The sequence below is a fragment of the Mus caroli genome, chromosome 6 (genome assembly GCF_900094665.2).
Source record: "Mus caroli chromosome 6, CAROLI_EIJ_v1.1, whole genome shotgun sequence".
Lineage (NCBI taxonomy): Eukaryota > Metazoa > Chordata > Mammalia > Rodentia > Muridae > Mus > Mus caroli.
In genome coordinates this window covers 88069551-88081795 of record NC_034575.1, presented here as the reverse complement: position 1 = coordinate 88081795, position 12245 = coordinate 88069551, and the positions used below count along the sequence as shown (strand labels likewise).

At 52.4% G+C, this 12245-nt stretch overlaps 1 protein-coding gene and 1 long non-coding RNA gene across 2 annotated transcripts in view; one reads left to right on the top strand and one right to left on the bottom strand.

Moving 5' to 3' along the window:
- Fgd5 (FYVE, RhoGEF and PH domain containing 5) overlaps positions 1–12245 on the bottom strand; it is a 97476-nt gene that overhangs the window by 43810 nt on the left and 41421 nt on the right. Inside the window, exon 3 of the mRNA XM_029478584.1 lies at positions 7034–7163. Within this exon, the coding sequence (XP_029334444.1) occupies positions 7034–7163 (130 nt within the window). The remainder of the gene's footprint in view (positions 1–7033; positions 7164–12245) is intronic.
- Positions 1498–12245, top strand: part of LOC110296296 — a 22285-nt gene continuing 11537 nt past the window's right edge. The window contains exons 1-2 of the long non-coding RNA XR_002378168.2: positions 1498–1577; positions 2555–2670. This is a non-coding gene — a long non-coding RNA (uncharacterized LOC110296296). The remainder of the gene's footprint in view (positions 1578–2554; positions 2671–12245) is intronic.

Sequence of the window (12245 nt, the reverse complement as noted above, 5' to 3'; positions counted from 1 at the left end):
ATGACATTCTCCTGTTGGCTCCTGCCTCCTGTAGATGATCCTTCACCTTCTCATGCATGCTGGCTAGTTCTTGTGTCAGCTTGACACAAGCTAGAGTCAGAGAGAGGGAACTTCAATTGGGAAAAAAAAAACAAAAAACAAAACTCCACCAGTAGGCAAGCCTGTGCATTTTCTTAAATCAATGTGTGAGAGCTCAACCCTCTATGGGTGGTACCACCCCAGTGCTGGTGGTCCTGGGTTGGGTAAGAAAGCAAGCTGAGCAAGCTATAGGGAGCAAGCTAGTAAGCAGCACCCCTCCATGGCCTCTGTATTAGCTCCTACCTCCAAGCTCCTGCCTTGATTTCTTGCCCCAACTTCCCTGGACGATAGACTGTAAGCTGTAAGCTGAAATAAACTCTTTGCTCCCCAAGTTGCTTTTGGTCAGTGTTTTTTTCACAGCAATAGAAACCTTAACTTCATGTAACCATGACCAATTCTCTAACGAGGACAGCTCCCCCACCCCAACCTCTGCTCCTATACCACCTGCATACCCCAACCCAAGCCTCAAATACCTCTCTAGATATGCATGGCTCACACACAGCACCAAGGCTGCCCGGCCTCACAGACAGCCATTGTTGGACTGGGAGACACATCACACAGACAAGTTGGTAAGATGGGCATGCCAAGCTAGGAACCCCTGAGGTTGGGAACCACATTAGCATCTTCATTGGCATCTCACAGAGCTGAGGGTGCTGCTGAGGCTGACCTTCAGAGACATCATGNCAGGCATCATGGCATTGTGCCATCTGACTGGGGCCTGGGGTGGGGTCTGGGATGCTGATTGTCTAACAGGCACTGAGGAGCTGTGGTTGTTTCCTTGCACACTGGGTACCCAGCAGACCACTGCATAACACCAGGAAGGAGGGAATAATAGGGACTGTGAGGACTNTGACCTGAGNCCCAATCAAACAGCTGGGGCCCCTAGGTAGGGGACTCTCAGTATCCTCCTGTCCAGCTCCCTGCCCTGTCTGCCTCTAAACTCAACACTGATATGTGATACCCAGGCACCTTAGGTACCTCTGGACCCAATGAGTCCTCCTGGGACTCCACATTGCCTCAGAATGTCCCTGTTGCAATAGCATGGACCACAGCCATTGCAGGTTCCTGGGAGCCAAGAGACCCAGCCTTGGCAACACCACTGTATGGAGGGAGTTTTCTGGTGTCTTCCCTCTATTAACCTGCCATGTGCAGAGGTGTGCCTTCATCAAGTGCAGGGATACAAGCGAATATATTCAGTTACTCATCTGTTTATCCATAGATAACAACTGCTTTTTTTATGCACCAGGCCTCCTGAGGCTGCTCTAACAGGCAAAAGCCACTCCCACAAGTGGGCAGAGATACAAGGACACAATTCTGGGTTCAGGAAATGGGCAGGAATGCTGTAGCAAGAACAGCAGGAAGTGACGTTCGTCACAGAGGGTAGAGAGTGGAGGAAATGGCAAGTGCAAAGGTCCTGGGGTGGCTTCAGGACAGGCAGCACTCAGTTCTGCAGCCTCACTGTGCCTGGGCAAAGGCCGGGAACTGCTTGACTTTATTTGGTATGTGGCTGAGACAAAGTGATAAGATGTGACACGGCAGGGATCAGCCTTCACCATTCACATTAGAAGCACTGAAGTGAGAGAGAGAGAGAGAGAGAGAGAGAGAGAGAGAGAGTGCTGGTGAGCTCACTTTAGGATCCGGTGTGTCTCAGAATCTATGGGTCTAGAAGGTTGCAGCTGTGAAGCTAAGGATGCGGGATGCAATAAGGAACTGAGAAGGGGCCAGGACTTGGGAAATGCCCCATATACAGAGAGGACAACATGGGACAGCTGGAGAGATGAAAGGGGAAGACACAGTGATAGTGCCAGTGAAGTCTACGGAGGAGGACTTCCCAGGACCGTGCCCCCCAGGGCTCAGGCTGGCACTGAGCATGGGGGTTGTGTGGACATGGAGACAAGGCTTGGATCAGGGAGGAGGTGAGGCTGATGTGGAGGCCAAGGAGACTGGCACATGTGAGGGCTTTAGGAAGACCGTGGGCATCTCCTTCCCTAGTACCTTGTATCTCTGGACAGCTCTCCTCCCTTAGAGGTCTTGGCATGTGTAGAGTTCTGATGTCCCTTCCTCAGGAAGGCAACTGGAACCTTCTGTGCCATAGGTGGGAATGTAAGAAGGTGCATGCGCGCGTGCACACACACACACACACACACACACACACACACTGTATGAAAAGTAAAAAAAGAATCATTGCACAGTGGAGCAGCCCAACTTCTGGATACAGACTTGGTGATACCACCATTGTGAGGGACAGCCTCACTGTTCACAGTGGGGTCACAATTGAGTCAGAAGGCAGAAGCCACCCAGTGTACAGATGAAAGCTGAGACAACAGAGTNTCATTAAGGGACTCCTGAGGTGAGCCAGCAGAGTAGTCCCAAGAGGCAATGCCACCCACTCCTCACACCCACAGAGACAGAAAGCNATGGAGTGTGCACCAGGGGCTGNAGAAGGGGTGTCTAACGAAGATGCAACATCTGTTAGGAATGGTGGAGAAGTTCTGCAAATGGATGGTGGAGGACGCTATGCAAACCTGGTGTGCTTCATGCCACTGAACTGTACATGCTTAGAAGACCAAGCCCAGGAGATGCAGCACAGAGGTAAGGACTTGCCCAGCACATGCAAGGCCCTGAATTTAGTCCCCAGCACCACGCATGTAAGCTAATGCGATGAAAGCCATGTGTTGTGCATTGTATCATAACAGAAATTGAAATTGAAAAAAAAATCCATCCAACTTCTCCCTCCTCCCCAAGATCCCCAAATCTCTATCCAGGAGCCCCTGTTCTGGGACGGTGGCTTGCTTGCCTCATGTCTTACAGAACTAAGTGGCACATGGTCCAGCTGGTACCCAGCAAGTACAGAGTGCTCATCAAACATGCTGGGGTGGAGGAACATGGGTGAGGGTGCAAAGAAGGGGCAAATGGGGCAATATGCAGGAGTAAGTCTCCAGCGGGTACACGCTGAGCTCCAGGTCTGTGTGAGGACTTATGGGAACTACTGGGGTTCAACTGGCCACGAACTTGGGGAAGGGGTGAAGGTGGTATCGCCGCAAGTGGAAGGACTGCAGCCAAGGTCAGCCTGGCAGAGGTTGTGGTTGTGGGACTAGCCTTAGGAGACCTTTCTGCTGGCAGGCTATGGCTGGGAAGGGCCTGGCACTTAGGGAAGTATGGCTAGGTGCAGCCTGTGGGTAGGAGGTGCAGGGAGGAGGCATGAGGAGGGGCCGGCTCCTGGCTGGACACTGGTCTCCCGGGAGCTGATATTTTGCCCGAAAAGTCCCCNTTAGCCTGCAAAGCGCATTCATTGTTGGGCAGGCGGGGCGCACCAGTCTGTGGCCTCTGAACGCCTTTTACAGCAGAGCTATTTTTCCATTCTCCTCTCATTCTTCCTCTCTCCTCCTTTCCTTTAACCTACACCCTCTGTGTGTCTGAGTAAAAGAGGGTGAGACCAGACACGGGGGTGGGCCAGCTGGACTTGGCTTCCTTCCTGTTCCTGCCCCCCCCCCAACATCTGGGAAGGGTGGAGCTCGCCACTGTACCCCAAAACCTCCCTCCTGGGCCTCCCCAGGAGCTCCTACTAAACGTTCACTTCTCTTCAGAGGTGGTCAGGGCTGGGAAGCCTGCTCCTGTCTTGCCTCCTACATGAGGCTACACAGGCATGGAAATGGGGTCTCTGCCTGTGGAGTCAGAAGATTCTCTGACCTAGGGGAGCACAGAGGACAGGGAACAAAAAAGCCCTCCTTGGACTTCCCACCCCACCAGCACTGTGAGGGAGTGGGAGGATGTCCCACGTGGAGACTTCACTGCCTGTCACCAGCCACAGACCTCGGGCCTTTGGGAATATGAAGCTAGGTCTGAGTGGGCAGCATGGCCTCTGGGAGCAACATGGGAGCACNTGTGGAGGTCAAGCACATTCTTAGCTCCTGAGATTCCATAGAGGTAAGGGGTTTTTGGCTTGTGGTGCTGAGGAAAGAACCTAGGACCTCAAGCACAGGAAGAAAAGCACCCTCTTTCATTGAGTCACACCCCAATCCAGGAAAATTCTGCTCTTGGATATGAGGAGGCAAGAGAGCTAGTCACCACAATGCTGTCCGACGAACAGCAAACACATCGGAGACTATAAATGTCCTCCACAGTGAGGTGGCTAGCACATCTGAATAGTGGAATACTATGCAGTAAGGAAAACGTGGGAAGACCTCGGAGCTACTATAAAGAAACCACAGTGATCTACATCACTGTGGTGGGGGTGGGGGTGGGCATGGGGAACAGTTCCAGAAGANTGAGTTCTTTGAGAGTGGGGGAAGACCTCAGGGCACCAGCTCCTGTCTGGAGTGATGTTGTGCACAATGCGCAGTGCAAGGGAAATGTAATTTGCTTGTTCAATTGTCTGCCCTTCCTGTGTACACATGTGCTCATATGGGTGTGTGCATTCGAGTACTTGTGTGTGGGAGGCCAAAGGTCAACCCTGAGTACATTCCCTGACCACTCCCACCTTGGTTTTTGGGGCAGAATCTCTCACTGAACCTGAAGCTCGCTGATTTGACTGGGCTGTGAGGCTCGTGAGCTTCAGGAATTAGCCCGTCTCTGCCACAGTGCCGGCGCTNGGATTACAGAAGCATTCCACNGCATGAGAACCAGGGATGGAACAGTGTGACAGGAAATCATCCACTGGGTCATCTCCCCAGTCCAGGAAAACCTCGTTTTAAAGGTGATTTCAATGCTGGTATAGCTTGCAAGCCTCACAGCAGCAAAAGGCNCAGGATGCTCAGATGCGCAGGCTCTGCAGAGGGAAGAGGTCTTCTGCAAGAGCCCAGCCCTTCGGCTCTCAGAATAACAGGACGCTCCTGGCCTGACTTGGCCCAGCCTTGGCTGGCCATTTGCTCTATCTGGTATGACCCCAGCCAGACCATCCAGGGATCACTGGACCTTGGCAACTGTCGCTGTCTTAACTGTCCTGATCCACAGGGTCACACTCCTGACCTCTGACCTCTTGTGTGTTCTAACTGCAGGACAGGCATCTCTCTGAGTCTCTTGGCCCCGCCCCCACCTTGCAGTCGCCGCCATAATTATTCGTTCAAGTTCACAGAAACCAAAGGATGTAGCAGTTAAGAAGTTGTCTGCTACTTTGCTGGCAAGAGGCTGGGTTTGAACCAACTTTTGGTTGCAAGTTACCCTGCTTCTGACCTCTGAGTGCACATGGATGCCCAGGGCCTTAGGATCTCACTGCTCCACTGTGTCTCTGTCCCTGCTGTAGCCTCTGGCCACACTCTCACATCTGTCTTGTTGGACCCTCCCGTGACCAACACCTCTCATTTTAGAGATTGGGAAGCTGATGGGCCAAGGAGGAGGAGCAGCACAGAGCCTGCCACTGGTGGCAGCCACCAGTTCCAAATCCCTGCCTTTGGTCTCCTGCTTCCAGATCCCACAACACCAGAGATGCTCGGGAGAGCCAAAAGCCTCTCTAATAGGTACCAGCAATGTGGGGTTCTCCTTCCTTCCAGCAAGGAGTCGGGGTTCTTTTAGAGAGAAGAAAGTGTGGAGGGAGAAAAACAAATATAAACCAGCCAGACCCATTCAAGCCCCCAAGCCCTTCAACTGCCAGCAGGGTGACCCTGGGCCAGTGGCTTGCTCACTCAGCCTGTGTCTTCAACTGTAAAGAGGAGGGAGTTGGTAATGTTGGTTATGAATCTCTGGGGCTGCACTGCAGCTCAGCAGCAAAAGGAAGAGGTAGAGGCAGGGCAGAGGCAGGAGGAGAGCCAGGAAGGACAGGAGAGCAGTGGGGGTTGTTGAGAGCCAGGGTGANGGAGGGAAAAACCGGACAGCCCAAGCAAAAACAGCAGAGCAGGGAGTAGGGCAGGAGGAGGAAGAGCGGGAGCAGGAGGAGGCAGGGCAGGGGCAGGAAGAGGCAGGGCAGTGGCAGGAGGAGGCAGGACAGGGGCAGAAGGATACAGGGTAGGGGCAGGANGAGGCAGGACAGGGGCAGAAAGACACAGGGTAGGGGCAGGAGGAGGCAGGGCAGGGACAGGTGGAGGCAGGGCAGGGACAGACGGACACAGGGTTGGGACAGAAGGACACAGGGTAGGGGCAGGGTAGGGGCAGAAGGAGGTATGAGAGAAGCAGGAGGAGGCAGGGCAGAGCAGGGCAGGGCAGGAGTAGGCAGGGTGTGGCAGTAAAACACTATAGATAGACTCCTTCTTGGGACTCCTACACAGTTTGGTTGATCACTTTGGAGAAATAGTGTTCAGAGACCCAAGTGTATTTTTAAAAGAAGCCAAAGTCTGGCTACAAAACAAAAGACAGTTCTCTTCCCAGAAGCTTGGTGAGAGCCAGGTCCCAGCCCAACTTCCACAGTCACCACCTTCTCTGGCCACTGGCTGAGACTGAACTGCATTCGGAGGGGACATGAGGAGAAAGAAGAGCAGACTCGGGGAGGGCTTCTGGGGAAGATGGCCAGATAACGGCCATATTTCCTGCAGATGTCCAAGGTGGAACATCTCCTGGGGGGCATGGGAAGACTGAAGANGGGTAGTGAGGGGCAATCGGCACCCCACGGAAGGTTATACTGCACTGATGTGCCATGCCATGAACAGATTCTGTCTTCACCAGGATAACAGCCACTCTGCGCCCCTTCTAAACAGCTTTCCCTCATCTCCTGCCACAGCCTGCTGAGTCTCCTGATTCCCACCTTACAGATGACTGAGGCCTAAACACACTAGACTCTGGATTCATCTTGTCGCAAAGCATGCAGCTCCATGCCGTATTGCCCACGAAGACTTTGGAAAGTCCCAAACTTCTTCCAACAGGAAGTGTCTCCAACCATACTTCTGAGAGCCTCCCTCAGCCACTGCCCAGTCAGTGACTGAGGAGTGGCTGCAGTAAGGGGCAGGGTGTGGTCTTTCCTGTTCTCTCCACCTCCACATCTCTGCCTCCAGATCCTTCCCCAGTCCCTCACCTGGGGGTGCCCTACCTTGTGTGAGAGGCTGGGGTCTCTTGAAGCACTGTCCTCCTCCTCTGAGCTTCCTTGTTCTTCGTCTGATGTGAGGTCCTCTCTGGGAGCCGCTGAGATGGGACAGACCTTGTAGGGCTCAGTGTAGGCGCTAGGCAGAACAGGAGAGAGGATTAGAGTTGCTTGTCTGGCTCATGTCACAAGCCCCCAATGGACACGGGAGGGTACCCAGCACNCCCTCCCCACCCTGGCTACAGCAACTCCCTTTTGGTTTATCAGACAAGTCCGGCTCCCCGTGGTCCTGGTACCTTTACACATGCTGCTTAAGACAACCCACGTCCCTGTCAGATCCAGGCAGGCTAAGACACTGAGGGAAGACCAAAACAATTTAGCCTAAGGTCAACAAAGAGGCTTCTTCCCAAAAGGTCAGACCTTCTCATTCCAAAATGTTAGATGTAGGTTTCTTCTTTTGAACTATGAGAGCAGATAGCGTTTCTTGCCACAAGCTTCCTGCTAAGGTGTAGAAGAGAAGACCCCAGACCAGGTCTGTTGTATGCTGGAGCCTCTCTGTATCTGCCCTTCTGTCTGTTGTAGCACTGTGAGAGTCTGCAGTGTAAGAAAGCATGTCCAACAATGTGGCTGAGCCCTTCTGCCTTTTAGAGTCACCTGTAACCATTTGTCTTTATCCCGCAAGCAGGTAAGAGGAAGTCTGGACCACTCCCTCTTAGAGGTGGCCATGGTTTGCCCTGTAGGACGCTGTTAGGCATACACAGGGCCACTAGTCATCAATAGTGAGGGCAGAAGTGGTCACCTGAGCTTCTGGACCCTCAGCAAGGAGCACAGGACAAGGCGAGGCCTTTTGTAGAACAAACCGGAGAAGAGGGAAAAGCTCCCAGCCAGCTTTGCGGGCATCAAGCTCCTCCCACGTCCACTCCTCCATAAGCTCCCCGAGTCCACTGGTGCCTCCATCACAGCATCCGTAGGACAGACCACCTCCTGCCTCAATGTCTGTGATATCTGATTCCATTCTCACAGTCCACCTGTCTGTTTTCCATGCACTGATGAGACCTTGAAATTCACTTTGGTCATTTGGCTCTTTTGCTAAAAACTCTTCGTGAGCATTCTGACATTGTCTAGACTGAATCCCATGCTCAGCCTGTCCCNCATGATCATGCTGATTAAGACAGTAGTGGACAGATCTGGGGAAGGGGGTCTGGGGCAGTGGGTACAGTGCCTGTCATGCAAGCACAAAGACCTAAGCTCAGATTCCCAGCACCCAGGTAAAAGTGGAGCACAGAGGTATGTGCCTATAACCCCAACACTGGAAAGATGGGGTGGCGGCAAAGACAGGTAACCTTGGAGCTCACTGNCCAGCTAGCCTGGTCAAGTGGACAAGTTTTATGCCTAGTCAAAGAACCAGTGTTGAACAAGAACTAAGGTAGAGAGAAAAGGGGGAAAACCCAGGGCCAAGAAGGTGACATATATCTTTAATTATAGCACTCAGGAGGCAGAGGCAGGTGAATCTTTGAGATGAAGACCATCTGGGTCCACATAGAAAGTTTCAGGTCAGATAGGGCTACACAGTGAGACCTTATGTGAAAAAATGAGAGGAAGAATCCCTTGCTGAGTTCAGGCCTACACACATGCACACACACACACACACACACACACACACACACACGAGCACATGCCCACAGGAACATGGTAGCACATGAGAAGGGATATGGAGTGCCCCAACACCTGCCAACTTGCTGTTTCTTAACTGCTTTTCTATTTCATCTGTAAGATGGGTGGGAAGTGGTGCAGGGGTCCAGGCTGCTCTGAGGACTGATGAAGAAGCCACACAAAGGCCCTCAGAAGGGTGGCGAGAGCACTCACTGGATGTTAGAATGCTGTCCCCACAGCCTGGCAGCAGCAGACTGAGGCGTTGATCAGCCTAGCCCGCAGGAATAAGGAAACCACTGCAGGCCCAGCCTCACACTGGCCGGCACCTCATCTGCTCTCTGGTGGCTCAGAAGCAATAAAAATGGTCCTATCTCTATAGTAACTCGATGCTGGGAAAAACAGTGTGAGGGTCAGGTGGCCAGGGCTAGAACCCACACAATCAGGGAGAGGGCGCTCTCCATGAGACCTTAGGTGAGTCACTCAGGGTGATGAGCAGCCTCGGCTGTCTGCTGGATTGGGCTTGGAAGTGCCAAAGAAACTCACAGTACACACTGCTGCTTGTGTCTGAAGCCTTCCAGAGAGCATCAGGGAAGGACTAGAACCACTGTGAACGTGGGCAGCACCATCCCAGCGGCTGAAGGCCTTGGGGGACAAANAGGGAGGATGCGGCCAGCCTAGGGAATTCTCTGTCTCTGCTTCATGGACGTCACAAGCTAGCTGTTCCTCCCCTCCATAACAGGCTGAAACCATCTGAAGCCAGGAACTACAGCCAACAGTTTCTCCCTTGAGGTGTTTCTCTCTGGTGTCTTGTCACAGCAGTGCAAAGCTGACCAATACTCACAACTTGTTTCTAGTCTATCAAGCTGGGGCCGGTGGGCCTTGTGGGATCACGGGAAAGCGTGAGGGTAGAGATGGCTGCTTTCTACATGAAAGGGGTCCTTCCTTCCTAGAGGAAGGGTCACCTTTAACTTCCATTCCAGGTTTAAAGAAAGCATGACACGCTGCCCAGAGCCTGTTACCTTAACNGACCCGATAAATGAGCCCAGGCCTTGCCAGCAGCCTGGAGTTGTAAAAAGCCACGTCTCCTCTGTGACGGGGTCTTCTGCTGTCCAACTCTGACCGTTAGCTTCCTTCTCTAATGACACAGTCTAAAGGGCCTCATAACTTATCAGAGAGTATTCCCTCTTGGGAACTGCTAGCAAGCTTGAGCCTGCAGTCCACCCCAGCTGGAGCAGGACACGTGGGACTGAGGCCAGAATGTGCACCTCTTCTGGCCAGCCTATCAGGGAGGGGAGGGGGCTGAGGTGGAACACTGTGCAAGCTGGAAAAATTGAGATGGCAGCAAGCTAGCAGATGTGATGATGACGACTAGAGCAACAGCTGGAAGAGCCTAGGAGAGGGCAGAACGGAGGGTGGGGGACAAAGCTGGGATTTCCAAACACTTGGCCTTTACTTCTGACTCTGGGCCTCCCCAGCCCAAAGCATTTTCCCTGAATGGGACAAAGCACAGAGAAAATATGTCGAGGTGGAAAGAGACTTAAAGANGGGCTCACCATCAAGCCAGGGCATGAGCAACTCTGGGGGCAGGCACACTGGACCTCAGTTTCAACATCTGTAAAATGGGGATGGGAAATGGACAGAACAAGCTGGGTCAAAGACCCCTGGGCTGAGGCCAGCCTGCAGGCATCCCAAGGCCCAGCCAGCCTGCCGCCATCTCTCATCTGCAAGAACTCTGCTTCGTTCCTCCTGGGAAGAACGCCCCTCCATGCCTGGGGTCAGCCAAGGGGTAGATAGACTTGTAATGTTTCCCAGAAAAGGCTCCAAGGAGAGGCTTTTTAGAGAACTGGATTTCCATTTCCCGATAAGTAAAACCAAGCCATCTTACTCCCTAACCTGTGATGTCTCCTCCAACACAGCCCCGGGGGTGGGAGGGATTGTTTCTCACTTAGGACAGCTTTTCTGAGATGTGACTCANGGACCATGAATATTCCCCTGCACCAAGCACGACTCAGTGCTTTTTAGTGCTCTCAGAGGGCTACTCACCTGCCACCATGTCTAATGAGGTGAAACCTTTATCACCTCCATGTCCTTTAACTGTGTGCAAGAGGTCCTGGCAACCTCTAGCCTACTTCCTCTGGTCTAAACCTCATGTCAGCAGGTGTCACCGAATGAGGACTTTCTCTGTAGCATCTCTCTCTCAGTCAGGCTTGCTGAGGATTCACTGATGCCATAGCGGGCATCGACCCTTCATTTCTTTGCATGACTAAGTAATATTCCATTGAGCAGACAGACCGCCATCTGGCCCATCTCTGGGTTGTGCTGGTGTCACTAAGGCTTCTGGGAGTGCTGGAGTACCAGTTCTTAAGCAGCTTCTCGTGAAAGTGTGGGACTACAAGGCCCATGATCTCTCTGTGTTGTGAGTTTTAGGGACTACAGACCACCCTTCTCATGGTTTTACCTCCCTTCCAGCTCTGCACACGTGTCCAGGTTCCTCCCCATCCTGGCAAAGACTTGTCGTAACTGGTCTTTTATTTTAATGGGTATTTCCAAGAATTTTCTGATCCTTGGTCTTTCAGCTTAGCCTTCTTTTAAATCCTGTCGATTCTTCTGGCCAAAGGGGTGGTGGTGGTGGGAAACAATCATTACTGTGGCCTTTAAGGATTATTTTTAGATAACACANGAGGTTTGAAGTCTAGTGACATAAAACCTTTTAAAGACATGCAGAACTCATAAAGTGGTAGACTAATATAAAGAGGTGACATTCTAGAACNATCCACAGGGCAGAGCTGTGAGCCTGCTGTTCTAGTGATGTCTTGGGCTTCAGCCCAGGCAAACAGCAGACTCTGCTCCCATCAGGTGAATGTCCCCAGAGACCCCAAGCTTCCTAGGTTGGTGCTCTTAGGAGGTGTAGGACCTTTAAAAGGAGAGGCCTGGTGGAATGAAGTTACACTAATGTTCTCTTGAAGGGGACAATGGGACTCTGGCACTCCCCTCCCCTCCCCCTTTCCCTCCATCTCCGGCAGCTTGGCTTAGCCATATGCTCCCATCATGATGCTGCACCACAGGTCTAGCTCAATGGGGCCAACTGATGATGGACTGAAAGCTCCAAAGTGGTGAGCTAAAAAAAGCCTTTTTCTATGCAAGAGATGCATGCAGGCATTTTGTCACAGTGATGAAAGCTGGTGAATACATTCAGGTCAGGGTACTGGTGTAGGCAATAGATGGGGGTTCCATTGCCGATCCTTACAGGCAACTACACTGTTGGTACCTGGGCCTGGCCTAGAGAAGTGGGCTGGCTCAGTGGGAAACAGCAATTTACCCACAGAGATGTGCTCATCCACAGTGCTCTCAGAGGCTGAGCAATACCCGCTAAGGCCGGTCCNGCAGAGGTGAGAACCTCTTGGAGCAGACTCTGATCCTGGTCCCCAGGGGGACTGGATGCCCAGTGTGGAGGTACATGCTACAGAACCTGTTTGCCGCTTGTACAACCACTCTGGAAATCAGTCTGGCGGTTCCTTAGAAAATTGGACATAGTACTACCGGAGGATCCAGCAATACCTCTCCTGGG